Consider the following 27105-nt stretch of genomic DNA (forward strand, 5'->3'; position numbering starts at 1 on the left):
GCCTTGTACTTGTGGTGTCTTATACTTTGTTAGGCCACCAGCTGGCCCGAGAGGGCTTCACAAGGCACCTGGGAGACACTCTGGAAGCTCAGCCACGCTGGAAGCTCAGCCACGCTGGGCTAAACTCCCCAGGCTGAGCCCAAGACTTTTATATCTGTCCCCCTGTCCCCTCCTGACGTTTCAAGCAAACCCTTTGAAGACGTAGTCCCTTAGTTTTATCCTTAGCTCTCAGTTTTAAAGCAAATACTTTGTTTTGGGACATAATGTTTGCTCCTAAACCGGGGTCCTTCTGGGGTTATAGTGAAAAGCCTAGGGTGTGTACAAATCCCTCTACTTTGACAAGATTCAAATGAGTAAACTCTGTTTACTCAGTGGTGCACAGCAGCTGAGATCTCTGTTCAGCTTTCTTTAGCCTTCCACCCACAAATAATAGAGGGCTCAACTGCACTGGCTTAAACAAACAGGATTTTTAAAAAGAAATCTAGAGATGGGTGGCTGTTGGTATTGGGAACCATGGTGCAATCATTTCTAGTTGGTTGCTGCCATTTTTGGGGTTTTTCTTCATGGTTGCAAGATGACCGCTGTACTTCCACTCATCTCATTAATATTAGAGGCTGGAGGAAATAGAAAGGGAGTAGGCCAGTAATGTTATTTTCTTCTCATATTAGGAGAGAAAAAAAGCCTTTCCAGCAATCTCCTCAGCATGTTTCTGTATGAATCCCACTAATCAAATCAGGAATGCATGGTCACCCTAAGTTGAACGAGATCTAGGAAGGTGGATTACAGGATTTCACAATTGGCTGAGACTAGTTAGCAACTTTATTTATTTAAAAATATTTTATTTATTTATTTGACAGAGAGCAAGAGTGATCGAGCGAGTGTACATTAGCAGAGGGACGGCAAGCAGGAGAGGGAGAAGCAGGCTCCCCACTGAGCAGAGAGCCTGACGTGGGGTTCAATCTCAGGACCCTGGGATCATGACCTGAGCTCAAGGCAGATGCTTAACTGACTGAGCTACCCAGGTGCCCCCAGTTACCAACTTTAGATAACTTTTTTGATAATCATTTGACTTAGCAATTTGAGGCATTTATTTATTGATTCATTTATTTTAGATTTTGTTTTACTTATTTTTTTATTGTGGTATAGGTGACATATAACCTATGTTTCAGGTATACAACATAATGATTTGATATTTGTATATATGGTGAAATGATCACAATAAGTCAATATCCATCACCATACATATTTACAATTTTTTTCTTAGGATGAGAACTACTCTCTTAGCAACTTTCAGATATGCAACACAGTATCATTAACTGCACAACCATGTTGTGCATTACAGTGAGATAATAAAAATATATATTTGTTCACCCTCGTTCTTGGCACAGAGCTCCAGAATTCTTGTTATTTCCTAAGTGATAAGAATACCAGGAGCATCTCTTGTTTTAATATTGGTTTTTGACTTCCGGTTTTTCTTTTTAAGATTTTATTTATTCATTCATGAGAGACACACACAGAGAGAGGCAGAGACATAGGCAGAGGGAGAAGCAGGCTCCCTGCAGAGACCCCAATGTGGGACTTGATCCCAGGACCCTGGGATCACACCTTGAGCTGAAGGCAGACGCTCAATCACTGAACCACCAGGCCTCCCTGACTTCTGTAGCTGAAACAGAGTTCCTAAAACCCTTATAATTTCCTGGGTGATAAGAGCATCTTGTGTTCTAATGGAGCAACTCTGAGTGGGCTTCTGGATGAGTTCTAATCACCAGAAAGACCAGTCCATGATTAGAAGCTTGGAATTTTCAGCCCTGCCTCCCATTCTCTTGAGAAGAGAGAGGGCTGTAAATGGAGTTAATGATTGATCATGCCTACACGATGAAAACTCCGTAAGATTCCAAAAGTATGGTGTTCAAAGAGCTTCCAGGTTGGTGAACACACCCTCCCTGGGGAAGGTGATATACCCCAATCTCATGGGGTCTGAAGCTCCTGTGCTTGGGACTCTCCCAGACTTCACCCTATATATCTCTTCATCTGGTTGTCCATCTGTACCCTTAGTAAGCTGGTAAATGTAAGTAAGTGTTTCTTGAGTTCTGTAAACCACTCTAGCAAATCAGTTAAACCTAAAGAGGGGGTCATTGGAACCTCTCCGATATATAGCCAATCGATCAGAAGCACAGATAATAACCTGAGTATCTGAAGATTGTGTGTTGGGGGGCAGTCTTGTGGGATTGGGCCCTTCATCTGTGGGATATCATGCTTTGAGAAGATAGTGTCAGAATTGAGTTAGGAGCATAGGATATAGGAACATCTGGTGTTGCAGAGAATTATTTGATGTGGGGTAAAACTACCACATCTGATGACCAGAAGTAAAGTGTTTTGTGTAAGTAGTAAAGGACAGCACAGGAAGAAAGAATTGGGTTTTGCTTCCTACATGGGAAGGAAAAAAACCTGAGTTTTCTCATTTTAATCATATACCTCTAACTTATTTATTTTATAACTGGAAATTTGTAATTTTTGGGCACCTTCACCTATTTCACCCTCTACCTACTCCTAAAGCGATTTAGTTTTAACTGATTCACAAATTATTACAAAAGTAATAAATGTTTTAAAACTAATCTCAACCAATATGAAACCAAATAAATTAGAAAGGTAAATTCTTCATTCTTTTTACTCCCCAGGATTAATTGCTTGCCAGAATTACTATTGACATGCACAGAGTTTTCTTCTTTCAGAAATGAGAATCAAACTGTATATATAGTTCTGGAGCCACTTCTTTCATAGGACATATCATAGGCATATTTCCATGGTGTGACTTATTTTGAATGTCAATATTTACATTAAGTTGTATTTTTCTTTAACTATATTCTTTTGTTTTTTTAATATTTAATTTATTTATTCATAGAGATAGAGAGAGGCAGAGACACAGGCAGAGGGAGAAGATCATACAGAGAGCCTGACCTGGGACTCGATCCAGGGTCTCCAGGATCACGCCCTGGGCTGCAGGCGGCATTAAACCGCTGCGCCACCGGGGCTGCCCTTAACTATATTCTTTTGAAACATGATATTTCAGTGTGTTAGTATTTAATGTATTGATATACAAATATCACAAAAATATATATACACATACACATGGATATTAAAAAAATATCTGTATACTCACTGCCATTAAAGAACTCTATAATTTCTTCCCAGTCTCATTTTCTTTCCTGTATCCAGAAGTAACTACCATCCTCAATTTTATTTAAGTACCTTTTATGATATTAAATGATATTCTCTTTTTTTTAAGTTTCTGGTCAATGACTCTTTATATGTATACACTATTGTTGTGAACATTCTTATATGTGACTCCTGCTACTCATGTGTGAGTTTCTTCTGAGTGTATTCCTGAGGTGGAATCCCTGGGTTATAGAAAATGTGCATGTTCAGTGTTACTGAATGTTATATTGTTTTCTGGAGTGATTGTTCCAATTTACTCCATTTTAGAAGGCTATTTTATTAGCACTGAATTATTTTTAAAATGTACATGATCCTAATATAGTTAATCATCAGTCAATATACTAGCTTATAAAAATGTGATCTATAGGAAACCTTTCAGGAACACTACTAGTATTACCTGTATTACTTTTTACTAACCAATTATGATGAAAACTTTGCAAATAATTTGCTACTGTTTTATTATCCTGCACTTTTATTTGATTCACATGTGCTATTTAACATTATTCCAGAAGAACAATGAAGCATATTATGATGTGTTTGTATAGTTATGCCTTGTCAGGGAAGATTACTTGGTGATTCTTAGATGTATCTGTGACCACCCATTAGCTTCCTCTGAACTTTTTTTTTTTTAATATGGTTTGTGTTTATAACCTGCCACCTTATGACCACAAGTGCTAGTACAGGTGTAATTGGGAGGTGGGTACAGAGGCCAGATTTTATTTAGTACAAATATTTTATTTGAAATCTGCTTCATATTAAACATCTTTGAAATATGAATTATAGCAGATATTAATTCTACTTTTTCACGTTATTGTACTTGGATTTCTTTTCCCTAGAAATACTAGAACATAAATTACCATTTATGTTCATATACAAGTATTTGGTGTTTAACATCTTGTTCTTTTATTTTTATTTTTTTAAATTATTTATTTATTCATGAGAGACACAGAAAGAGAGGCAGAGACACAGGCAGAGGGAGAAGCAGGCTCCATGAGGTGGGACTCGATCCCCGGTGCCCAGGATAACACCCTGGGCTGCAGGCGGCGCTAAACCGCTGTGCCACCGGGGCTGCCCATCTTGTTTTTTTTATTATACTTCTTTCTAAATTACTACAAAATATAAACAGTTTCTTAACTAGATTGTTTTTTAGACTCCCGTATTTTGCTCTCCTCCCATTCGTGGTATCATTTTTTTACTTCACATTTTAAAACATCAAAATTCCTCCTGTCTGTTCTTCAGATCAGAACCGTCTTGGGCAGATCTGGGAGAAATTAAATCAGGTGTGTCCCAAACCTGCAACCATTTTCTTACAAATGACATCTGACAGTACTAACTTTCAAGGGCCCGCCTGGCGCAAGAGCAGCAGCACTCTTACAATTCTGGACAGGATTGTGTTCTTGAGAGGTTCTGTAGCCAAAGGCAGGGATGCTCTGGCCAAGTGGGCTCTGCTCCAGCAGCTGCGACCCCTCTGCCCCAGGGATCACTTGGAGGGAGCCTGCAGAACTGTTGGCATCTGAGGTTTCAGGCCGTGTTTTAGGGAGGGGCCCCAGCCCAGCTCCAGCCAGCTGAGCCAGAGCTCCCCTTTATTTATTATAGTCCACTCAAAAGGAGCTTAGCAAGTGACTCCTAGACGAAAACTGGATGACAAGAAAAAAAAGAATGTAGATTCATTTGTCCACTCATGGTTTTCTGCATTTTAGTTGCCAATATAAGTAGGTTTGCTCTTTTAATTGCAGCATAGTTGACATGTAGTAGGAATATTAGCAGTTACTGAAATTCTCTTGGAGACCTCCATTCCTGCAAGAACAAGAGGTCCAACGCGGATTCAGAAAAGGTCCCTAAGGAGCTTTCGTTCGCGGCCACAGCAGCACAGAGCCCCCGGCCGCCCCCGCCGGCCCCTGCCCCGAGGGTGCGGGCGGGGAGCGCTTCCGCCCTCCTCCGCGCGGTGCGGGCGGGGTGCGCGCCCGGGGCCGCGGGGGCCGAGCCCCGCCGGGGGAGGGGCGGGCGGGCGGGGAGCCCCACCCCGGGGCGGGCCGGCTCACCCCAGCGCCGCGCCGCGCCGCCAGCCTGCTGAGCCCCGCGCGCCGATCCGCGGCTCCCGGGGTCTGCCTGGTACGCCCCGCGGGCCCGCACAGGTCACCGCCGCCCGGTCGGAGCGCCGCCAGCGGACGTGAAGCGGGAGGCGCGGCCGGGGGACGGGAGCCGGGAGCCGGGAGCCGGGGGCCGGGAGCCGGGAGCCGGGAGCCGCGGCGGCCCAGGAGGCAGCAGCCGGCGGCGGGGTGAGTCTGGGCATGTGTGTCTCCCTCCCTGTGCTCAGCTTTCTCCTCTGCCGCTCGGCCTCTTCCGCAGCCACGGCTTCGCACTTTGCCTGTGTTTTTATTAACCGGGATAGGTAAACAAAAAATGTCATGGGGTTTCGGGGTTTCTTTTCATCCATGTACTTTTGAAGAGGTGTCCCTTGCTTCATCCCCTTGCTGCCTGTTACCAAACAGCATGAATGAATGATGCAATCCTGCTCAGGGCAGTCAGGACAGGATTCGGAAAACCTCGGACATTAAGAGTTGCTGTGTCTGACTTTCTCATCTTTCCCATCAGAATTAGAATTTTATTTTTTATTTTTATTTATTTATTTAGTATATTTTTTATTGGAGTTCGATTTGCCAACATATAGTATAACCCAGTGCTCATCCCATCAAGTGCCCTCGTATTTATTTATTCATGAGAGATGCAGAGAAGAGGCAGAGAGACACAGGCAGAGGGAGAAGCAGGCGCCTCACAGGGAGCCCGACGCAGGGACTCGATCCCGGGACTCCAGGATCACCTCCTGGGCGGAAGGCAGATGCTCAACCACTGAGCCACCTAGGCGTCACCACCACCCCCCGCCCTTTTAAATTTGGTTAAATGATTTTTTTAAAAATTTAATGAATTACTTTTTTATTTAAATTCAGTTTGCCATGGGACGCCTTGGTGGCTCAGCGGTTGAGCGTGGGCCTTCGCTCATTCTTCGGCGTGACCCCAGAATCCCGGATGGAGCCCCCCATCCGGCTCCCTGCGTGAAGCCTGCTCTCCCTTTGCCTGTGTCTCTGCTTCTCTCTCTCTCTCTCATGAGTAAATAAATAAATAATTACAAAAAATAAATTCAATTTGCCAACATATAGTATAACACTCAGTTCTCATTTCATCAAGTGCCCTCCCCAGTGCCCGTCACCGACTTACCCCATCCTCCCTCCACCTCCCTCTCTGCAACCCTTTGTTTGTTTCCCAGAGTTAGGAGTCTCTCTCATGGTTTATCTTCCTCTGTAATTTTTCCCACTCAGTTCTCCTCCTTTCCCTTATAATCCCTTTCACTATTTCTTATATTCCCCATTTGAGTGAAACCATAGGTTGATTGTCCTTCTCCGATTGACTTACTTTACTCAGCACAATACCGTCCAGTTCCATCCACGTGGAAGCTAATGGTGGGTATTTGTCGTTTCTGACGTCTGAGTAATATTCCATTGTGTATATAGACCACATCTTCTTTATCCATCTGTGGAAGGACACCGAGGCTCCTTCCACAGTTTGGCTGTTGTGGACATTGCTGCTGTGAACATTGGGGTGCAGGTGTCCCCGCGTTTCACTGCATCTGTATCTTTGGGGTAAATATCGAGTCATGCAATTGCTGGGTCATAGGGTAGCTCTATCTTTAACTTCTTGAGGAACCTCCACACAGTTTTCCAGAGTGGCTGTACCAGTTTGCATTCCCACCAACAATGCAAGAGGGTTCCCCTTTGGGAGAGGGAGGATCTTAAGCAGGCTCTATGCCCAGTGTGGAGCCCCATGCAGGGGGGGCTTGATCTCACCACCTTGAGATCTTGATTCTGAGCTGAAATCACGAGTCAGATGCTTAACTGACTGCACTACCCATGTGTCCCACAAGGGTATCTTGAGCAGAAGTTTTTCATCTTGATGAAATCATTCTATCATGTTTTCCTTATATTGTTCACGCTTTGGGGATTCTTAAAGAACGTTTTGCCTATCTCAAAGCTGTTATACTAGCTATCTATTGCTGTGTAATGAATTACCACCAAACTTAGCAACTTAAAACAACAAACATTTATTTTTTTCACAGTCACCATAGGGCAGCTACCAACGTGGGCAACTGCCCTTCCTTAGAGCAGTGGGCGAAGGCTGGGCCAAGATGGAAGCCATATTCCTTTCTTTGCTTTTGAGATTAACTCAAAAATTGGATGAAAGGGTATGCAACCCCTTTTGAGTTCAGTAAGGACTACATTTTAAACCTTCTGCATTATTTATTTCCATTCTGGATCCCTTCCTTTTCAACCTCTTCGCTTTTTCTTGCCTCATCTTCTTAACTATTTCTTTTACCTTTTTTTCTTCTGAGTTTTGGAACTTCTATTTACAGTTTTAATTATGAGGATTTTAATTCAAAATTGTTGGCTTTGTTCCCTTGATATTGGGCAACAGGACTCTTCTGTGACTGTTCTGGGCATGTTGGCGACTTTGTCTACTCGTTTTGAAGACAGCAGGATCTGTTTTGCAGAGTCTGCAATACACCTGAGTCAGCTCCTCTGTGTCTGCATTTTGTTCTCTCAGTAAATCCTCTTCCCCTTCCCTCTCCTTAGCATTCTGCTGATCAGGTGGAGGTGATTTCCTGTCCGATCTGAAGCTTTTGCAGAATTAAAGCCAGCAAAGAAGACGTGTTTATTCCTCTGCAGTGCTGAAAGGAGGCAGAAGTCAAACGTTTCGCAAGGGAAGCAGTCTTAGGGAACTTTGCATCTGACCCTTATTTTGTGCCAGTCCTACCAGTGGGCAGAAGGAGCTAGACTGTTCTTGTCTTTCTTGTGTCTGGACCTTGATGTCCATTTCCACCTCTCCTTCTGGCTCTTCCTTTTGCAGAACTCACAAGATCTCTCGTAAAGAGATTTGTGGTCAGAACTTTATGCTGCATTTTTATTCAGGAAAGAAGCAGGAAGAGAAGAGTCTCATTTCCTAGGAATCCAGCACTGGAGAGACGTGAGTCCGATTTATCTTTGTTGTTATTTAGCTGTGACCAGTTTTCTCTTCACTTGAATAAGATTGTCTGCTATAATGTATGTGGGATGCATAAAATCAGGTTCCCTAGAACAACTGTTCTTTTTTTAAATCATAAAATATATTATATATATTTTTTTAAATTTTTTTAAATTTATTTATTTATGATAGTCACAGAGAGAGAGAGAGAGAGGCAGAGACACAGGCAGAGGGAGAAGCAGGCTCCATGCACCGGGAGCCCGACGTGGGATTCGATCCCGGGTCTCCAGGATCGCGCCCTGGGCCAAAGGCAGGCGCCAAACCGCTGCGCCACCCAGGGATCCCAATCATAAAATATATTATAAATGCATTGTGGGGGGAGCACCTGGAGGGCTCAGTGGATTAAGTATCTGCTCAAGTCCTGGGATCGCCCCATGTCAGGCTCTCTGCTCTGTGGGGAGCCTGCTTCTCCTTCTCCCTCTGCTGCTCCTCCTGCTTGTGGGCTCTCTCTCTCTCTCTGTCAAATAAATAAATAAAACCTTTAAAAAAAAATTAGTGCATTGGTCAGGAACGGTAGGCCTAGTTACCTTTGACTCTCCTCTGACCCAGAAGCTTGTCAAGCTGCCTTTGTGCAGTGCCCAGAGGGCCTGAAACAGACTCACCCCTCCTACCCAAGGTGACATCTGCCTAAGCCTACTAAGTTTTGTTCTCTTGCATGTGCTTGATCTCCACAACCTCTGTACCAGCTTATATATGTTTTTACACAAGTGAAGGTAAGAGGTCAATCCTAACAAAAGAGTAAGTTGGTGAAGGCGATTTTGGATGCCTCTTCTGAGACACATAGATGGAGAAGTTCAAAGAGAGTTTAGGTGAACAGGTTTTTTCCCTCCTATGCAAAATCAGATCTCCTAAGGCTGGCCCTGAAGGAAAATTTGCTTTTGTACTTTTGGAACTAGGGGTGAGGGGGGGTTATCAGCCTTTGCTTCTTTACCGTTTGGTCCTCTCTTTCCCCAAGACGGGCCAGCCGGGTGCCTGGTGGACGGGAGACCTGTTCTGACCCACAGAAGGGCAGTGCTTCAGTGGTCAGCATTGGGCCTCGGAGCTGCCTTGTCAAAGCACATACCCTTCCACCAGGGTCTTTTCCACTCCCAGTCCTGTCCCCCTCGCAGGGCCAGATGCAAGGGATCCAGAGTCTATTCTCTAGCAATGATTTTTGTGTGTGTGGTCTCCTAATGTACACAATTTACTTTTTTTTTTTTCACAATTTACTTTGAAGCACCTGAACTTATTTATTTTTTTTATTGGAGTTCAATTTGCCAACATATAGCATAACACCCAGTGCTCATCCCATCAAGTGAAGCACCTGAACTTAGCAGACTTTTTCCCCCTGGTAGCCAAGAGGATTTTGACTGTGAATTCTGAGTGACATGAACAAGGAGACAGTGCATGCTTCACAGTGCATGCTAGGAAAGGCTGACGCAAGCTGAGGCCACTTTTTTTTTTTTTCACAATTTACTTTGAAGCACCTGAACTTATTTATTTTTTTTATTGGAGTTCAATTTGCCAACATATAGCATAACACCCAGTGCTCATCCCATCAAGTGAAGCACCTGAACTTAGCAGACTTTTTCCCCCTGGTAGCCAAGAGGATTTTGACTGTGAATTCTGAGTGACATGAACAAGGAGACAGTGCATGCTTCACAGTGCATGCTGGGAAAAGCTGACACAAGCTGAGGCCACTTGTTCTGAAGTCTGAGCAGGGAGCTGAAAGCTGCGTGACCCTTGGGGTGGAGGGCATTTCCCCTGACCTGAGTGTTGTGTGGACAAGTTTAAGGGTTGAAATCCATAATCCAGCTCTGTCTCCTTGGGAGGGTGTGGAGAAAGAATCAGCCTTCCTAGTAAATTCATTGCAATGTTTGTCTCCAACATCCTATTTTCTCTGCCTTTGGTACCAGAGTGCCACCCAGAAGGCAGGGGTCAGTGATTCTGAGTCACAGGTCAGGACTAGTGTCCATCGGGGGGTCTGGAAATCCGTCCTCACTGCATTTGAGGAAATGTGTGTTTCCTTGCGTATTTGAGGCTGATGGTCTGCTTGAAGCTACTGCTGTTGTCAGTGGTTGGGGAGAGCCTCAGGTCACTGGCTTCTCAGACATGGACAGTCTGAACTTGTCTGAACATGGACAGTCTGAACATGGACAGACATGGACTTGTCTGAACCCCTCAGTGAGACTGGCAGCCTCTTGGAGACAGTGCCTGTGCTGAACTTCTCCAGCCTTAAGCTGGGCACAGGGTGGCAGTGTGCACTGGCTTTGGCCTTAGAAGGTTTGAGGCTTTAGGAGCCTGTCAGTTATTTATTTATTTATTTATTTATTTATTTATTTATTTATTTATTTATTTATTTATTTATTTTTATTTTTAAAATTTTTATTGGAGTTCAATTTGCCAATATATAGCATATCACCCAGTGCTCATCCCGTCAAGTGCCCCCCTCAGTGCCCGTTACCCAGTCACCTCCAACCCCTGCCCACCTCCCTTTCCACTACCCCTTGTTGTATCTCTCATGTTTTGTCACCCTCACTGATATTTTCACTCATTTTCTCTCCTTTCCCCAATATTCCCTTTCACTATTTTTTATATTCCCCGTTTGAGTGAAACTATATAATGATTGTCCTTCTCCGATTGACTTACTTCACTCAGCATAATACCCTCCAGTTCCATCCACGTTGAAGCAAATGGTGGGTATTCGTCCTTTCTGGTGGCTGAGTAATTGTATACATAGACCACATCTTCTTTATCCATTCATCTTTTGATGGACACCAAAGGAGCCTGTCCGTTATTCTCCTAAGTGCCCACTCTGAGTTACATTGTACTGCCTCATGCACAGCCTTTAGCCTGTCCCATTGATCTCATTTTAGCTCTTCTTACATATTTGTCTGTTCGTGGCTTTCTTTCTATTTACATGATTCATTCTCTATGCTCAGTGGGGTTGCATTGCACCAAGCATTGCTTCTCCACCGATAGACCGCTGTCTTTTTTTTCTTTTTTTTAAGATTTTATTTATTTATGAGAGACACAGAGGCAGAGACACAGGCAGAGGTAGAAGCAGGTTCTATGTGGGGAACCCCATACGGGACTCGATCCTAGGACCCTGGGATCACGCCCTGAGCTGAAGGCAGATGTGTAACCACTTAGCTACCCAGGTGTCCCTAGACCCCTGTCTTTTAGGCTTGTGGAGCGAGCCTGCCTAGCCATGTGTTATGAGTTTGGATTGATTTCCTCTAGTCCAGAGCCCAGTAGGTAGTTACTGAGCCACAGACAGGGTAGGGTAGCAAGCTATTTGGTGTTCCCCAGCTTGTTGGAAACTTGATTTATGAAACCTGTTTCTATCTGCTGGTCTCCCAAAGAATGTGCAGACTTTCTTCTTTCACTGTTAATGAATGATAACCCATTGTGTTGTCCAGCTAGCAGAACTTTGGTCTGAGTTCTTGATGAAAATGTTTGACATTTCCTGAGTCCGCATAGGTTTTTTAAAAAAATTTATTTATTTATTCATGAGAGACACACACACACACAGAGAGGCAGATACACAGGCAGAGGGAGAAGCAGGCTCCATGCAGGGAACCTGATGTGGGATTTGATCCCAGGACCCCAGGATCATGGCCCTGAGCAAAAGACAGATGCTCAACCATGGAGCCACCCAGGCATCCCTGATTAATTAATTCTAATTAATTATTTGAAGGGGTGGGAAGGAAATAAAACAGTATCAGGAAGGTTATTTAATCTTCATCTTGAAGAATAAATAGGAATTTGTCCACTAGGTATGAGGGATTAGGTGATTTTAGGCAGAGGGAACAGCATTTGCAAAAGCACAGAGGTTTAAAAAACCATGACAGGGGCAGCCGGGGTGGCTCCATGGTTTAGCGCTGCCTTCAGCCCAGGGCGTGATCGTGGAGACCCAGGATCAAGTCCCACGTTGGGCTCCCTGCATGGAGCCTGCTTCTCCCTCTGCCTGTGTCTCTGCCTCTCTCTCTGTGTCTCTCATGAATAAATAAATAAACTCTTCTTTAAAAAATTAAAAAATAAAAAACTATGACATATTTAGAGAAGAAGACATCCTGTGTATATCTTGAGCATAAGTGTTGTGTGTGTGTGTGTGTGTGTGTGTGTGTGTTGGAGAAGAGCAATGAGTGATAGATTGGTGAAATAGATAGGATCCAAATCATGAAGAGCATAAACTAATTGAATAACGGAGACATTATGTTAATCGATATGCTGATAATGGGGAATGGATTTGCAAGGGCATTGTTAAGTCTGATATGATTAAGTCTTAATGTGATTTGATTCTGGAATCCTCAGAAGCCAGACATGAATACAGGCAGGTACAGGAGTATATTTAAAATTAAAATGTAAAATTAAAATGTAATGGCCATGTTAAAAAACAGTCCTTACATTTTAGAAATATACACTGAAATATTTTGGATGAAATTATGTGATTTGATTCAAGATAATGAGAAAAGGTGGAGGTGTTTGGGTGTGATATTATGATTTATTTTATTTATTTATTTATTTGTAAATTTTTATTATTTTTTAAATATTTATTTTTATTTATTTATGATAGACATAGAGAGAGAGAGAGAGAGAGGCAGAGACAGGCAGAGGGAGAAGCAGGCTCCATGCAGGGAGTCCGACATGGGACTCGATCCCGGTTCTCCAGGATCACACCCCCGGCTGCAGGCGGCGCTAAAGCGCTGCGCCACTGGGGCTGCCCTATGATTTATAATAAGAAACATATTTAGGCATCTCTGGCACAAAGCTCTTAAAACCCTTGGAACTTCCTGTGATGAGAGTGATAAAGGTGTTCTTATGTCAGTGAGGTGACTTTTGGACTGTATGCACCTAACGATGGAGCTATCTGCCAGTGGAACTGACCTTGGTGACTAGAGGATTGGAATATTTAGTCTTATATCCCTGACCTCTGGAGAGCAGAGAGGGGTTGGTGATCTAGCCAGTCACCAATGGCCAATGATTTAATCAGTCATGCCTTTGTGATGACTAAAAACCCAAAAGACAGGGTTTGGAGAGCTCCCATGTTGGGTTGGTGAACACATGGAGGTGCGGAAGAATGGTAGGCTCAGGGAGGGTATGGAAGCTCTGTGCTTCTTCCGACATAACTTGACCTGTGTGTCTCTTCCATCTGACAAGTAAAACATGTCTCTGAGTTCTATGAACCATTCTAGCAAATCAGTCAAACCCAAGGAGGAAGTTGTTGGTGCCTTTGCTCAATATAGCTAATTGATCAGAAGCTCAGGTGACAACCTGGACTTGGCACTGGGTCTTTTTTTTTTTTTTTTTTTAAAGATTTTATTTATTCATGAGAGACACAGAAAGAGAGGCAGAGACACAGGGAGAGGGAGAAGCAGGCTCCCTGCAGGGACTCAAACACAGGGTCCCGGGATCACGCCCTGAGCTGAAGGCAGGTGCTCAACCTCTGAGCCACCCAGGGTCCCTGACACGAGGGTCTTAAATGTGTGTGTGTGTGTGTGTGTGTGTGTGTGTGTGTTTGTGTGTGTGGTGGTGGTGGTGGTAGGGGGTTCAGTCTTGTGGAGCTTAACCTGTGGAATCTGGTACTATCTCAATACATAGTGTCAGAATTGAGTTGAATGATAGGGGACACCAGGTGGTGTCTAAGAATTGCTCAGATGTGTGGGAATTCCCCATGTTGGAATTGGGGTACAGAACCTTTTATAATGGAGTTGTTGATGAAGCACCACTTGCTTGGATCATTGAAGCAGGGTGATGCATACATGGAATTCATGTATTTGTTCACTCTATTTTTCTATGTATTTGAAATTCTCTGCAATAAAAACCTAAAAAAAATAGTTATCGCATGTACTTCACAATGATATCATTTCATTTATTCAACCTTCAGAAATTAATTGACATCTACTCAAAAGAAGCTCAAAATAAGTGTTTTGGGGAATTTTGGATCTTAGTATGAAGAGCTTGCAATCCAGGAGTGGAGGTGACACGCACATAAATAAGTTTAAGATAATTAGGAATGTTATGAATTTCATATATTGAAAACAGGTCTACATGAAGTACTGTGGAAGTTCTGGGGAGAAATTTTTTTCAGCCCCAGGGAATCAGGGAAGACTTGGTAGTGAAGACGGCATTTGAGCTTTATTCATTCACTTACTCAACAAATCTTATTAAGCTATGTGCCTGCTACTGTTCTTAGTCCTAAGGATCCAGCAGTGAACAAAGCTTATAAAATGAGGACAGACGGACAATACTTGGTAAACATAATGAGTATCATTTATCGTATGTTAGAAGATGATAGATGGGGATCCCTGGGTGGCGCAGCGGTCCTGGAGACCTGGGATCGAATCCCACGTCGGGCTCCCAGTGCATGGAGCCTGCTTCTCCGTCTGCCTGTGTCTCTGCCTCTCTCTCTCTCTGTGATTATCATAAATAAATAAAAATTAAAAAAAAAAAAAGAAGATGACAGATGTTACAGAAAAAAGAAAAAGACATAGGGATATTAGTAAGGTTGGGTTAAGGATAAGGAGAGAGAGGTTGCAGTGATAAATAGGGTGGTCAGGGCTGGCTCATGGAAGAAGGTGATACTTGGGCCAACCCCTTTTTTAAAAAATTCATTGTTTTTTTAAATTGAAGTATAGTTGACACCTAGTATTATTTGGGCAAACTCCTGATAAAGGATTTGGCCAAGTGGGTATCTAAGTGAAGAGCATTCCCACGAGGGGCACAGCTGGAGCGAAGGCCCTGAGTGGGGAGTTGGCTCAGTGCATTTCCAGAGCAGCAGGAAGACCAGTGTGGCTGGAGCAGAGTGAGCAGGGGGACACAAGTAGGAAATGAGATCAGAGAGGTAATGGGGAGGGCGTGGTGGTGGTGGTGGTGGTACCAGGGGAGGGACAGACCTTAGAGGTAGTTGTAAAAGCTTTGGCGTTTACTCTTAATAAAATGAGGAGCTGTTGAAGGATTTTGAACTAGAAGTGTGACGTGATTTGTTTAGTAGCTTACAATGATTACTTTGTCGGTTATGTTGAGAACAGAAACGGGGGGGGGGGGCTTTTAGGAGGCTGTTGGTACAGTCTTGGCAAGAAACTTTGGCAACTCAGGCTAGAGGGATAGACATGGATGGGGTGAGAAGTGGAGAAGTGGTCAGATTGTGCTTGGACTTTAAAGGTAGAAGCAACACAGTTTCCTGGATGATTGTTTTGGGACTGTCGAGGGAGAGAAAGAAGGCGCAAGATGGCAGTTTGGGGGCAAGAAGATCAGGAGTACAGTTTTAGGCATGTGTAGTTTGGGATGTTTATCAGATACCCAAGTGAGGTCAGGTCGGTGGTTGGAGTTGAGAGTTTGGGAGACAGGACTGGGCTCCAGTCTGTGTTGGGGGTCACTATCATAGAGGTGACATGTAAAGCCCCGAGCCTGTATGGCTCCATTGAGGGAGTGGGTATGGTCAGAGGAGACCAGGGGTGGACCGTGGGTCACTGCAACATTCAGAGAAGCAATCAGCAAAGGAGCTCAGTCGCTAAGAGGGGATGATGTGTGAACCTGGGAAATCGGTCCTCTGAGGTGAGGGATTGGCTTTAACAGGAGCATGACAGGGGTGGAAAGAGATTATAGATAATTAGTAGAATATGTATTTAGTATTCATGTATTTTTTAAAAGATTTATTTATTTGAGAGAGCGGGGAGGGGGTAGGGCAGAGAGATACTGTGCTGAGAGCAGAGCCGATGTGAGACTGGATCCTAGGACCCCCAGATCATGACCTGAGCTGCTTGACTGTCTGTGCCACTCTTGTATTCTTGTATTTTTAATAGTTTTCTGCTTAATAGAAACTTCATTCACATTGAGGCTGATGTTAGAGTTTAATACTCTGTTACCTTACTGGATGCATTAATTTGCCTCCTTTTCCCCTGTTTCTGTGGGTCTCCAGTGAAACTCCTGTTTCCCATTTGAAGCACTCTTTTGTAAGGGTTCCAAACAAGGGTCAGCAATTTTTCTGTCAAGGGCCAGATGGTGAATATTTTAGGCTGTGGGGGCCTCCGTCTCTGTTGCTGCTCCTTCCCATTGTTGTGTGAAGGCAGCTCTGGATGCATAAACCGGTGAGCGTGGCTGTGTTCTGCTGAAACTCTACTTATGGACACTGGATTTTGAAATTTATAGGTTTTGTGTGTCACAGAGTTTTATTCTATTGATTTTTTTCACAGTTATTTAAAATATAGAGGTGCCTAGGTGGCTCAGTTGGTGATCTCACCTCAGGTCTTGATCTCACCTCAGGTCTTCATCTCAGGGTTGTGAGTTCAAGCCCCGTGTTGGGCTCTGTGCTGGGTATGGTGCCTACTTGAAAAAAAGAAAATAAAGGGGTGCCTGGGTGGCTCAGATGATTAAGCATCTGCCTTGGCTTAGGTCATGATCTTTAGGTCCTAGGATCAAGCTCTGAGTTGGGCTCCTAGCTCAGTGGAGAGTCTGCTTCTCCCTTTCCCTCTGCCTCTCCCTCTGTTTGTGCTCTCTCTCAAAGGAATAAATAAGGGAGACCCAGTGGTGCAGCGGTTTAGTGCCGCCTGCAGCCCGGGGTGTGATCCTGGGGACCGGGGATCGAGTCCCGCATCAGGCTTCCTGCATGGAGCCTGTTTCTCCCTCTGCCTGTGTTTCTGCCTCTCTTTCTCTGAATAAATAAATAAATCTTAAAAAAAGAAATAAATAAAAAATCTTTAATAAATAAATAAAATAAATGAAATGTGAAAATTAGTCTTACTTCACAGGCTGTACAAAAACAGGTTGTAGTTGATTTGCCTACTGGCTATAGTTTGCCAGCCCTGCTGTAAAATGTTTTTTTCTCCTCAGGTCAACTTTGGCTTGGATCATTCTGCCAGACGCAAGGTTAGAAATCAGTTAGGAAGCAGGTTGGCCAGCTCCTTTGAGTCTGTTTTTAGCCGTTATCTGTTCTGTTCTTTTTTCTTTCTTTTCTTTTCTTTCTTTCTTTTCTTTTCTTTCTCCCTTCCCTTCCCTGGACTCGATCCAGGGACTCTGGGACCACGCCCCAAGTCAAAGCCAAAGGTGGCTCAACCGCTGAGCCACCCAGGCGTCTCAACCAGCATCTGTTCTAAATATAGGTTATTTGCATCATCTGTGTGGCCTCGTACATGACATATTTGATGAGAGGTGTAGGCAATTTTTAGGATCCCATTTACCCCTAATATTCTAGTCCAGTGATTTGCTTAAAAAACACAAAACTCTTGGGGGCACCTGGGTGGCTCCCTCAGTGAAGTGTCTGCCTTCGGCTCAGGGCATGATTCTCAGGTCCCGGGATGGAGCCCCACGTCGAGGTACCTGCTCCACAGGAAGCCTGCTTCTCCCTTTCTCTCTGCCCCTCTCCTAGCTTATGCTCTCTCTCTCAAATAAATAAATAAAATAAAAATATAAGATTCTGAAAATTCCTTTTTTTTTTTTTTAAGCTTCTTCAGCACTGTGGTCTCCAGTCCCTTCCTGTGAGCCTGACCTCCTCTTCTGTTTCCTTCCCAGGCCCCTGAGCTGACCCTTTCCATTTCTGCAGGCTCTGCCCTTAGCCCTCTTCTTTCCCTGCTCTCTCCACTGTGCTGACTTTCGTCAGGCCATACCCTCAATTATGGCCTCTGTATTGGTGACTAATCCATGTGCGGTTCAGATGCGGTTCAAGCTCTGACCTCTTCCACGGCAAAAAGCCTTTCAAGGTTTCCTGTTACCTGGATGGTATGATCCAAACTCCTCAGCCTGGCCCAGAGCCCCCCTTCGTGCACCGCCTGGCAGCTGGACTCCGTGGGGCAGCTTCCAGGATCTCATCCATCCTTCTGCTCCTTGCCTCTGCCACACCCTCCTCTCTGCATCATGGCCCTATCTTCTTGCCTCCACCTCCCTGCTCTCTCCTCCCTGCACACGCCCAACTGATACACTGCTGTTTGAGAACCCACTCAGGCCACTTAACCTTTCAAGGTTCTTTTTTTTTTTCTTTTTTATTTTTTACCCCTTCAAGGTTCAGTTCGAATGACTGTCCTTGGGAAGCCCTGTTTCAGGGCAAGGTTAAGCATTTTCTCTCTGTGCCCATAGTATCTTAGGCACATTTCCACTTCAGCACTTGCCTTATTGCTATTATTATTAGGTCAAAAATAGTTGAATATTGGTTGAACATCAGATACATTTATAAGCTAGTACCTTCATTAGAGTGATTCCTGGGAGAAGAGTTTGGCCCACCTCATCTTTGTCTCCTCAGAGCCTGACATTTAGAAGATGCTTACTTTTTGTTAAAAAATGAATAAATCCTTGAGTCCATGTTTATGTGGGATATGCTTGACTTTGATATGAATCAAAGTATATTGGCATTAGTAGGCAAAATTGGATCTTCTTGTGATGATGGGTCTTTAAATATATTTATCTTTTCTTGTTGTAGGAGGAAGATTCTTTCAAGGATGGTCTCCCATTCAGAATTGAGGAAGCTTTTCTGTTCAGCTGACGCAGTGTGCTTTGATGTTGATAGCACAGTCATCAGAGAAGAAGGAATTGATGAGCTAGCCAGATTCTGTGGAGTTGAGGATGCTGTGTCAGAAATGTAGGAACAGTATTCAGTCACTTTATGAAATGAGAAATAATTGCAAAACAGTGACATTTGGATGACAGGCAGGACCATAATTCCCCTATTTTTAGTCCCTGACTGCCGATCATGGGCAGTAAGCTTCTTTTATCACTTTGAGCCGAGTTGGGTAGTGTACATCATCCTGTCATCCATTTATGCAAATTCTCATGGCAAAAAAAAAAAATAGTTGCCTCTGACAAATAAATATGGATGACATGCTCTTAGTTTGGTCAGAGAAACGATGACCATAACCAACCAAAGAAGAATGACGGGGTAGGGGATCGTTAAGCACCCAGTGCTTTGTGACATGGCTAGTTTTGGTTCAGTCTCTCAGTTTCTGCCTGGGTGAGACTCCTCCCTCCTGCCTGCCCTCCCCATTGCTGCCTACAATCACCAGGTCATGGACCATTTCATGTTCAGCTGCATTTGATACAAGACATGGCCACATAATACTAATATGATTCTCAAGCAAACTTGCAGGAAGTTTATTCCCAGGCCTCAGTCCCATGGCATTGTAGCATGTCTGCTGTATGGTGGGGCTCTGGGTAGCACCTTCCTTGTGGGCAAATGTGGGGGGAGCTGGGGAGGTAAGGCCTGTGAACCAAAGGGTCATCTGACATGGCTAGCCTGATTGTTGGGTCTTCCTCCTAGGACCCGGCGAGCCATGGGTGGAGCAGTGCCTTTCAAGGCTGCCCTCACAGAGCGCTTAGCTCTGATCCAGCCCTCCAGGGAACAGGTGCAAAGGCTCATAGCAGAGCACCCCCCACACCTGACCCCTGGCATAAGGTAAGAGGAGCCCGGGTCTGGGTGCTGGCTGTCTGTCAGCACCTGTGTTTTGGGGCACATCCTCTGAAGAGTATCTCACCATTGCTCTAACAGCCCCTTCTGCCTGCTTCTTTGAGCTCTTCCCTGTGGTCCTGTCAGACTGGTTGGCCCCGCCCAAGTCATCTGCCCTTCTCCCTTCCCCCCTACTCCCTACGGAGAGCCCAAGCTTCCTCTTCATTTTGTGTTTCTAGGTTCATGGGCAGAATAGAGTTGTGGGATGGTTTCCTAAGCAATCCAACCCCACCTATTAATTTCTAAGTGCATTTTGAAAAACACACATACAACATAATTAACCAGGCAATAATACCTTGTCCAATGTATTTGGGCAAATGCTTCCAGGGGAAAAAATGTATTTTACTTTTCACATTTCATGTTTTTTCTTTTATATTAATCAGTGTTTTGGTGTTTTATATTTCTTTTTTTGCAGGGAGCTAGTAAGTCACCTGCAAGAGCGAAATGTTCAGGTTTTCCTAATATCTGGTGGCTTTAGGAGCATTGTAGAGCACGTTGCTTCAAAGCTCAATATCCCATCAACCAATGTATTTGCCAATAGGCTGAAGTTTTACTTTAATGGTAAGACTTTAATGGTATCATTTTCCCTTTCTGGTCAGTTTTAGTGTTCAATAAATAATGTAATGTGTGTTGGAATGCAACTGAAGCACGGCAGCCTCAGAGTTAAATATTGAGATGAAGGATTCTCTCTTTTTAAATTTAATTTAATTTATGTTACTTTATTTAAATTCAGTTAATTAATATATAGTATATTGTTAGTTTCAGGGGTAGAGTTCAGTGATTCATCAGTTGCCCAAACACCCAGTGCTTATAACATCAAGTGCCCTCCTTAATGCCCATCACCCAGTTACACCTCCCCATCTCCCCTCTCTCTCTAGTTTGTTTCCTAGAGTTGAGAATTTCTTATGGTTTGTCTATGATTTTGTCTTGTTTTATTTTTTCCACCCTTCCCCTATGATCCTCTGCTTTGTTTCTTAAATTCCACATATGACTGAGATCATATGAAGTTGTCTTTCTGTGATTGATTTATTTTGCTTAGCGTAATACCCTCTAGTTTTTGTTTTGTTTTGTTTTTTGTTCGAGATGAAGGATTCTCTTGACCGATGTCTTTTGCTCCTTGGTATGCTTTGCTCTGTAAAATAGACTTAGGCCATCATCTCTCCTGGTTTTAGTGTCCATATAATCCCTCTCTGTATATAAATGTCTGCATTTGATTCCTGGGTACCCAGGTGACTCATTTTTGTTACATGTCATATTTCAGGTTTTTGAGAGTTCTATGTATTTCAACCAGTTTAGGCTCAGGAAGGAGAGGTTGTTAGCAGCAAGTCGCTGCCTTTGAAGCGCCCCTGGCCCCTCTCTGGATCGTTGCAGAGCTGCAGCTGTTTTACTACCATCTCAGGAGGTCTCTAGTTATGGCAAGGGGTGGCTGACATCCTTAAAACTAAATATTAATTTAAAACATTTTAAATGTGTTGACAGAACATTTTTGAAGGGTCTACACGTAGGTAGAGCTCATAAAAAAATGTAGAGAGTGAGTGTGGTAATTGCTGTAAGAAAGAAAATTGATCACATGTAAGTTGGAATCTCCTCCTAGATGAAATAATATAGTAACTTTTTAAAAACCTTTAGTGTGTTATTGTTTCATGGTGTTCTGGCCCAGCAGCAGGCTTGAGAACTACGACTGTGACAGCTTAGAGGACAAAACTGATCGGCCTCATGGTGTTTAAGCCCTAAAGGAGCAAACGCAGAGAGAGGTGCCTGCCTTTATAAAGCCATGCTTGTTATGCGGAGGAATAGGTGTGGGAGTCCAGGCTGTGTCACTTTACTGAGGCCATTTTTAGCCTTCTTGGTGACATTTAAGGGAGGGTATCATCTGTGCACAAAGCTGGCCCTACTGATATAATTCTGCGATCACTGACCTTGTTTTTGTTTTGTTTTGTTTTGTTTGTTTTTTGTGATTGCGATGAGTTTTATTTATTTATTTTTTTCACTGACACTGTTTTTACTGCTCTTTTAAGGTGAATATGCAGGTTTTGATGAGATGCAGCCAACAGCTGAATCTGGTGGGAAAGGAAAAGTTATTAAGCTTTTAAAGGAAAAATTTCAATTTAAGAAAATAGTCATGATTGGAGATGGAGCCACAGACATGGAAGCCTGCCCTCCTGCTGTATGTATCAAGTGTGCTAGTTTTTTTCTGGTTGTATTTTTGTTTTAGATGGCTGAGTAAGAAATCCATAAGATTGGTGAGAGGAAAATAAGAACATACTAGGTATCATGGTAACAAACCAAAACAAATGAAACAACTCAATATCGATATGTCAACTGACTTCTTGCAAATCTAAGGAAGAAAACCTTTTAGCGACCCTGTTCTCGCAACATGGCTGCTACCTCTTGGCCCAAGTGTTGGCTCCAGGTTTGGCTTCATCTCCCCCAATAATTCCAGATAATAATACAGCCCTTAATACTGTAACCAAAATGTTAATGTCTCTTTATATTTGATACACTATTTCTTCATACATTACCCTCTCCTTTGTACTGATTAGGGAACTGAGGCTCATAGAGGTTTAATAATGTACCTGTGTTAAACTATTTTATTCTGGGATGCCTGGTGGCTCAGTGGTTGAGCTCCTGTCTTTGGCTCAAGGCGTGATCCTGGGGTCCTGGGATCAAGTCCCATGTCGGGCTCCCTGCAGGGAGCCTGCTTCTCCCTCTGCCTGTGTCTCTGCCCCTGTCTGAGTCTCTCATGAATAAATAAGTAAAATCTTTAAAAAAATAAATAAAGCATTTTATTCTTCTGAATAAATGCCGTTTTCTGAAACTAGCAGGAAACACATACTGGATAGCTCGTGTCCTGAATATCCTGTGTGTCCTTTTCATGTAGGACTTTGCCCTTATCGTGTCATTCTAAATGAAGAAAACTTGAACCAAATATAGTGGTGAACTTTTTATTACCTACTTTCCTGAAATCTAAAAATAGTTTTCTCTGAATGATTAACCTAAAGGGGTTAAAGAATTTTGGATCCTTTTAGCTGACTTGAGTCAATTCAAGATGAGACATCTTTAGAGGATTCACAGCCACCACGGGGTTGACTAAGTCATAGATGCTGGGCTGGTTTAGGGAGGAGTGTGTAGAAGTAAAGGGTACAGAGTTCTGTCAGGGAGCTCCTAATCCTGACATCGAGAAATGACAAAATCAGACATTCCAGAGGACCCTGCCAGTCATCAGAGGGTGACGTGGCCCGACTGAACCAAGAGCGAGGGTGCACATGCTGTGTGAAGTCCTCAGAGGTGGAGGGTTGGCCGCCATCACCTGAAGCCCTGGCCGGACCGAGGAAGTGTCCAGAGGCAGGGAGGCAGCAGAGAACAGTGTCCTAGGCACAGACCTGGGCGGTCAGCTGGCAGGAGCCGCATATACAGGCTTTCTCTTCAGCAGCTGTGGAAGACTTGACGCATCAGGCACTGTGGTGTTGCCGTCAGGTCCTGGGAAGCCTTGGGAGGCTTCTGGACAGAGAAGGAATGAGTCAGTGTGTCAGGACAGCCAAGCTGGGGCTGGCATGCAGAAAGGGCTGCCACATGGCAGGAAGCTCAGTGAGGGGGCTAAATTTAACTGGAAGGTAAGAATCTCATTACTTTTGCCCAGCCCCCCCCCCCGCCCCGCCTTGTGTAGTTTGAAAAAAAAGTGAAGATGCAAGTAAAAGATTTTTGAATTTCCAAATTACGTCTGTTGTACCTATATCCTGGCAGAAAAAGAGAAAAAAAACATTTTAAAAGATCACTGACAACAGGAAGGTATCACTTGGTAGAAATTAAGGAAACAAAAAAAAAAAAAAAAAAAATTAAGGAAACAAGGTCATTAGTTGAAACCTTAAATAATCTTGATGATGGAAAGTAGGGGGCAGCCAGCAGACCCTGGGCTGTTGTCTTGTCTCCTTCAGCCCAGGACAATCCACGCCCTGGGAGGGAGGACTGTTGGGTTCACACAGGGTGCCTGTCAGGAAGTGCCTGCTCTGGTCCTGGTTGAGGCCCCAGGGGCCCTCAGCTGTACCCCAGGCTTCTCTTCCACCTGCCCTCTTCAAGATTGCCTGGCTTGGCTGTAGCTGCCTCCAGTGTAGAACTCAGATGGTTGCCACCTGATGTGATTTTATCTTTCTAAACAGTTGTATTGGTTTTAAGAGGGCTTAACTTCTCCATGAAGCTTGCAGTGTCCCCTGGCCTGGATGGGGTGCAGTGCACGGACTCATTCATTCTTGGGACACTGGAGCCAGGGAGGCTCCCAGGGCGCTGGGGAGGCTTCCCCTCCAGGCTGGGCTCCACTTAACACAGTTTCTTTTTTCAAACAACTCTTACTGTCCCAGGCTGCTGCTGTTTCCTCCCCCTCTCCTTCCTCCTCCTTGTCCTCCTCCTCTTCTTCTTTTTAAAAGTCTTTCCTTTTTTTTTTTCACTTTCTTAGGATGTTTTCATTGGATTTGGAGGAAATGTGATCAGACAACAAGTAAAAGACAACGCAGAATGGTACATCACTGATTTTGTAGAGCTTTTGGGAGAACTGGAAGAGTAATACCAATTTTTATATGGTTCATTTTTTCAGGTTAATTTTTAAAAGTCACAGAGTTTGATACTGTTTGCTTACAATTGCCTATTACAACTTAATGTATAGATTTGGTATTGATTATCTGTACTTCCAAGTAAACTATGGAAAATCACTTTAACTGCAGTCCCAGTATTATTATGACCATTAATTACCTGGACAGTTTTATAATCAGAATTCTTTATGTATTTTCCTAGTGATATTTTATTTGAGACTTTTTAAAGGAGGATAGTAAATTAAACACCTTTCCTATTGGAAATATGGGTTAGGCAGCTTTAAGTGAATATTGGTTTTCCTTTGATAGGTAAATAAAAGTTTATCCATTTATCAGCACAGATTGGTGGCATTGTCAATTCTGGCTATCATGCGTTTCAAGTACGTTCAATGTTTGAATAGAAACAACCTCCAGAAAAGGGAACCCTCTTACACTGTTGGTGGGAATGTGAACTGGTGCAGCCACTCTGGAAAACTGTGTGGAGGTTCCTCAAAGAGTTAAAAATAGACCTGCCCTACGCCCCAGCAATTGCACTGCTGGGGATTTACCCCAAAGATACAGATGCAGTGAAACGCCGGGACACCTGCACCCCGATGTTCATAGCAGCAATGGCCACAATAGCCAAACTGTGGAAGCAGCCTCGGTGTCCATCGAAAGATGAATGGATAAAGAAGATGTGGTTCATGTATACAATGGGATATTACTCAGCCATTAGAAACGACAAATACCCAGCATTTGCTTCGACGTGGATGGAACTGGAGGGTATTATGCTGAGTGAAGTAAGTCAATCGGAGAAGGACAAACACTATATTGTCTCATTCATTTGGGGAATATAAATAATAGTGAAACGGAATAGAAAGGAAGGGAGAAATGTGTGGGAAATATCAGAAAGGGAGACAGAGGAATCCCTGGGTGGCACAGCGGTTTGGCACCTGTCTTTGGCCCAGGGTGCGATCCTGGAGACCCAGGATCGAATCCCACGTCGGGCTCCTGGTGCATGGAGCCTGCTTCTCCTTCTGCCTATGTCTCTGCCTCTCTCTCTCTGTGTGACTATCATAAATAATAAATAAAAATTTTTAAAAACTTATAAAAAAAAAAAAGGGAGACAGAACATAAAGACTCCTAACTCTGGGAAACAAACTAGGGGTGGTGGAAGGGGAGGAGGGCAGGGGGTGGGTGTGACTGGGTGACGGGCACTGAAGGGGGCACTTGAAGGGATGAGCACTGGGTGTTATTCTCTATGTTGGCAAATTGATCACCAATAAAAAATAAATTTATTATTAAAAAAATAAAAAAAGAAACAACCTCCAGGCAAGGAACCACCACTCGTGCTTGTCACCACTCGGCCTACCAACCCTTGCCCTGGGCCAGAGGGGTGGATGTGCTTTAGTAGCTCTTGGAGCTACTAAATTTGTAGCTCCAATTTGTCATGTTGGTAATGTTAAAAAAAAAAAAAAAGGCTTTAAAAAATGGAGCCTTAAATAAAAGTAGTGACATTATAAAAAGGGTATTTGATAATCACATGAAATAAAAGAACTAAAAACACATTTTACTCATCCCAAATAAGTTTTGCCTTAAATGAATTAAGAAATACCTCCTCATTGGGATGCCCCAGTAGCTCAGGGGTTGAGCGTCTGCCTGTGACTCGGGGTGGGATCCCAGAATCCAGGATCGAGTCCCTAGTCAGGATCCCTGTGAGGAGCCTGCTTGCTTCTCCCTCTGCCTATGTCTCTGCCTCTTTCTCCCTGTTTCTCATGAATAAATAAATAAAATCTTAAAAAAAAAGAAAAAGAAAGAAATACCTCCTCATAGCCTACATGAACCATTCTTTCTTAACAGATCACTTGGAAAGACCTGAAAGCCAGGTTTGTGTTTATTCTCTGCAGTGCCAAGAAAGAGAAATTTCAGAACATGCTTTGAAAGTATGCAGTTATATACACTCCCTGGTAGAAAAGTAGGGGGGAGAGGGTAAAGCACAGGTTTAGAGAGAGGCAGGCAGTAGATAATTAAGTGGAAGAGGCTACAGGATTTAATGTAGGAAATTATTTGAAAAATTCATAATTTAACCAAATAATCAAATTTGGCCAAATAATCAGGTAGTTATTTAGTCAAATAAATGAGATGAATCAGATTCCCTTCCAAATCCAAGTTGCAGTAGGAGAAGCATGACCTCGGTTTGGCAACATTGAAATGAGCCTCCCAAAAACAAGGCAGTTGTTTCGCAATCGTGCATCCTGGCCGGCAGCTCCCCCGGAAGCTGTTCTGGGGCATTTGTACTTTCCGCTGGGCCAAGCTCTGGCAGGAGCAGGCGTGCCAGGTCCGCTGCGAGCTGCGAGCTGCCAGGCCCCAGGCCGCGCCTTCCACAGTCAGTGGCCGGAGCCGCTGTGCGCACCGCGTCTGGCTCGGAGGCACCCGCCGGGCTGAGAAATCGTGCGCCGCACGGACCTTCCGCGCCGCCGCAGCGCCCTCGGGCCCACGGGCCGCCCCGCTCCCGGCGCACTGCTCAGCAGCCGCGCACCGTCCCCTGCCTGGTGGGTTGCGGTGAGTCTGACATGACGCCGGAACAGCCGGCCTCTTCCGCGCTTTTCCAGCTCTGGACCCGCGGCAAACAGCCCTGGCTCCCCGGGGCTGCGTGCGGGAGTCGAGAGCGCTGGCGCTGTGACGCCGCCTTCCGTCCCCGTGGCGCCGCCTCCCGTCCCCGTGACTCCGCCTCCCGTCCCCGTGGCGCCGCCTCCCGTCCCCGTGGCGCCGCCTCCCGTCCCCGTGACTCCGCCTCCCGTCCCCGTGGCGCCGCCTCCCGTCCCCGTGACTCCGCCTCCC

General features: G+C 44.3%; 1 protein-coding gene across 25 annotated transcripts in view; it reads left to right on the forward strand.

Moving 5' to 3' along the window:
• Positions 1-27105, forward strand: part of PSPH (phosphoserine phosphatase) — a 106842-nt gene that overhangs the window by 28691 nt on the left and 51046 nt on the right. For 5 of the 25 annotated variants that reach the window (XM_072837656.1, XM_072837645.1, XM_072837654.1 and 2 more), the window contains exons 2-7: positions 18683-18841; positions 19517-19651; positions 20118-20263; positions 21721-21869; positions 24153-24214; positions 24622-25387. In XM_072837656.1, coding sequence (XP_072693757.1) covers positions 18702-18841; positions 19517-19651; positions 20118-20263; positions 21721-21869; positions 24153-24214; positions 24622-24682 — 693 coding nt within the window. In that variant the 5' untranslated portion in view covers positions 18683-18701 and the 3' untranslated portion in view covers positions 24683-25387. Of the gene's footprint in view, positions 1-5365; positions 5609-7841; positions 8233-17103; positions 17140-18682; positions 18842-19516; positions 19652-20117; positions 20264-21720; positions 21870-24152; positions 25388-27105 lie in introns of those variants that run through there. The other 20 variants (XR_012035988.1, XR_012035989.1, XR_012035990.1 and 17 more) reach the window with 15 other exon arrangements.

The sequence above is a fragment of the Canis lupus genome, chromosome 8 (genome assembly GCF_048164855.1).
Source record: "Canis lupus baileyi chromosome 8, mCanLup2.hap1, whole genome shotgun sequence".
NCBI classification, from domain to species: domain Eukaryota; kingdom Metazoa; phylum Chordata; class Mammalia; order Carnivora; family Canidae; genus Canis; species Canis lupus.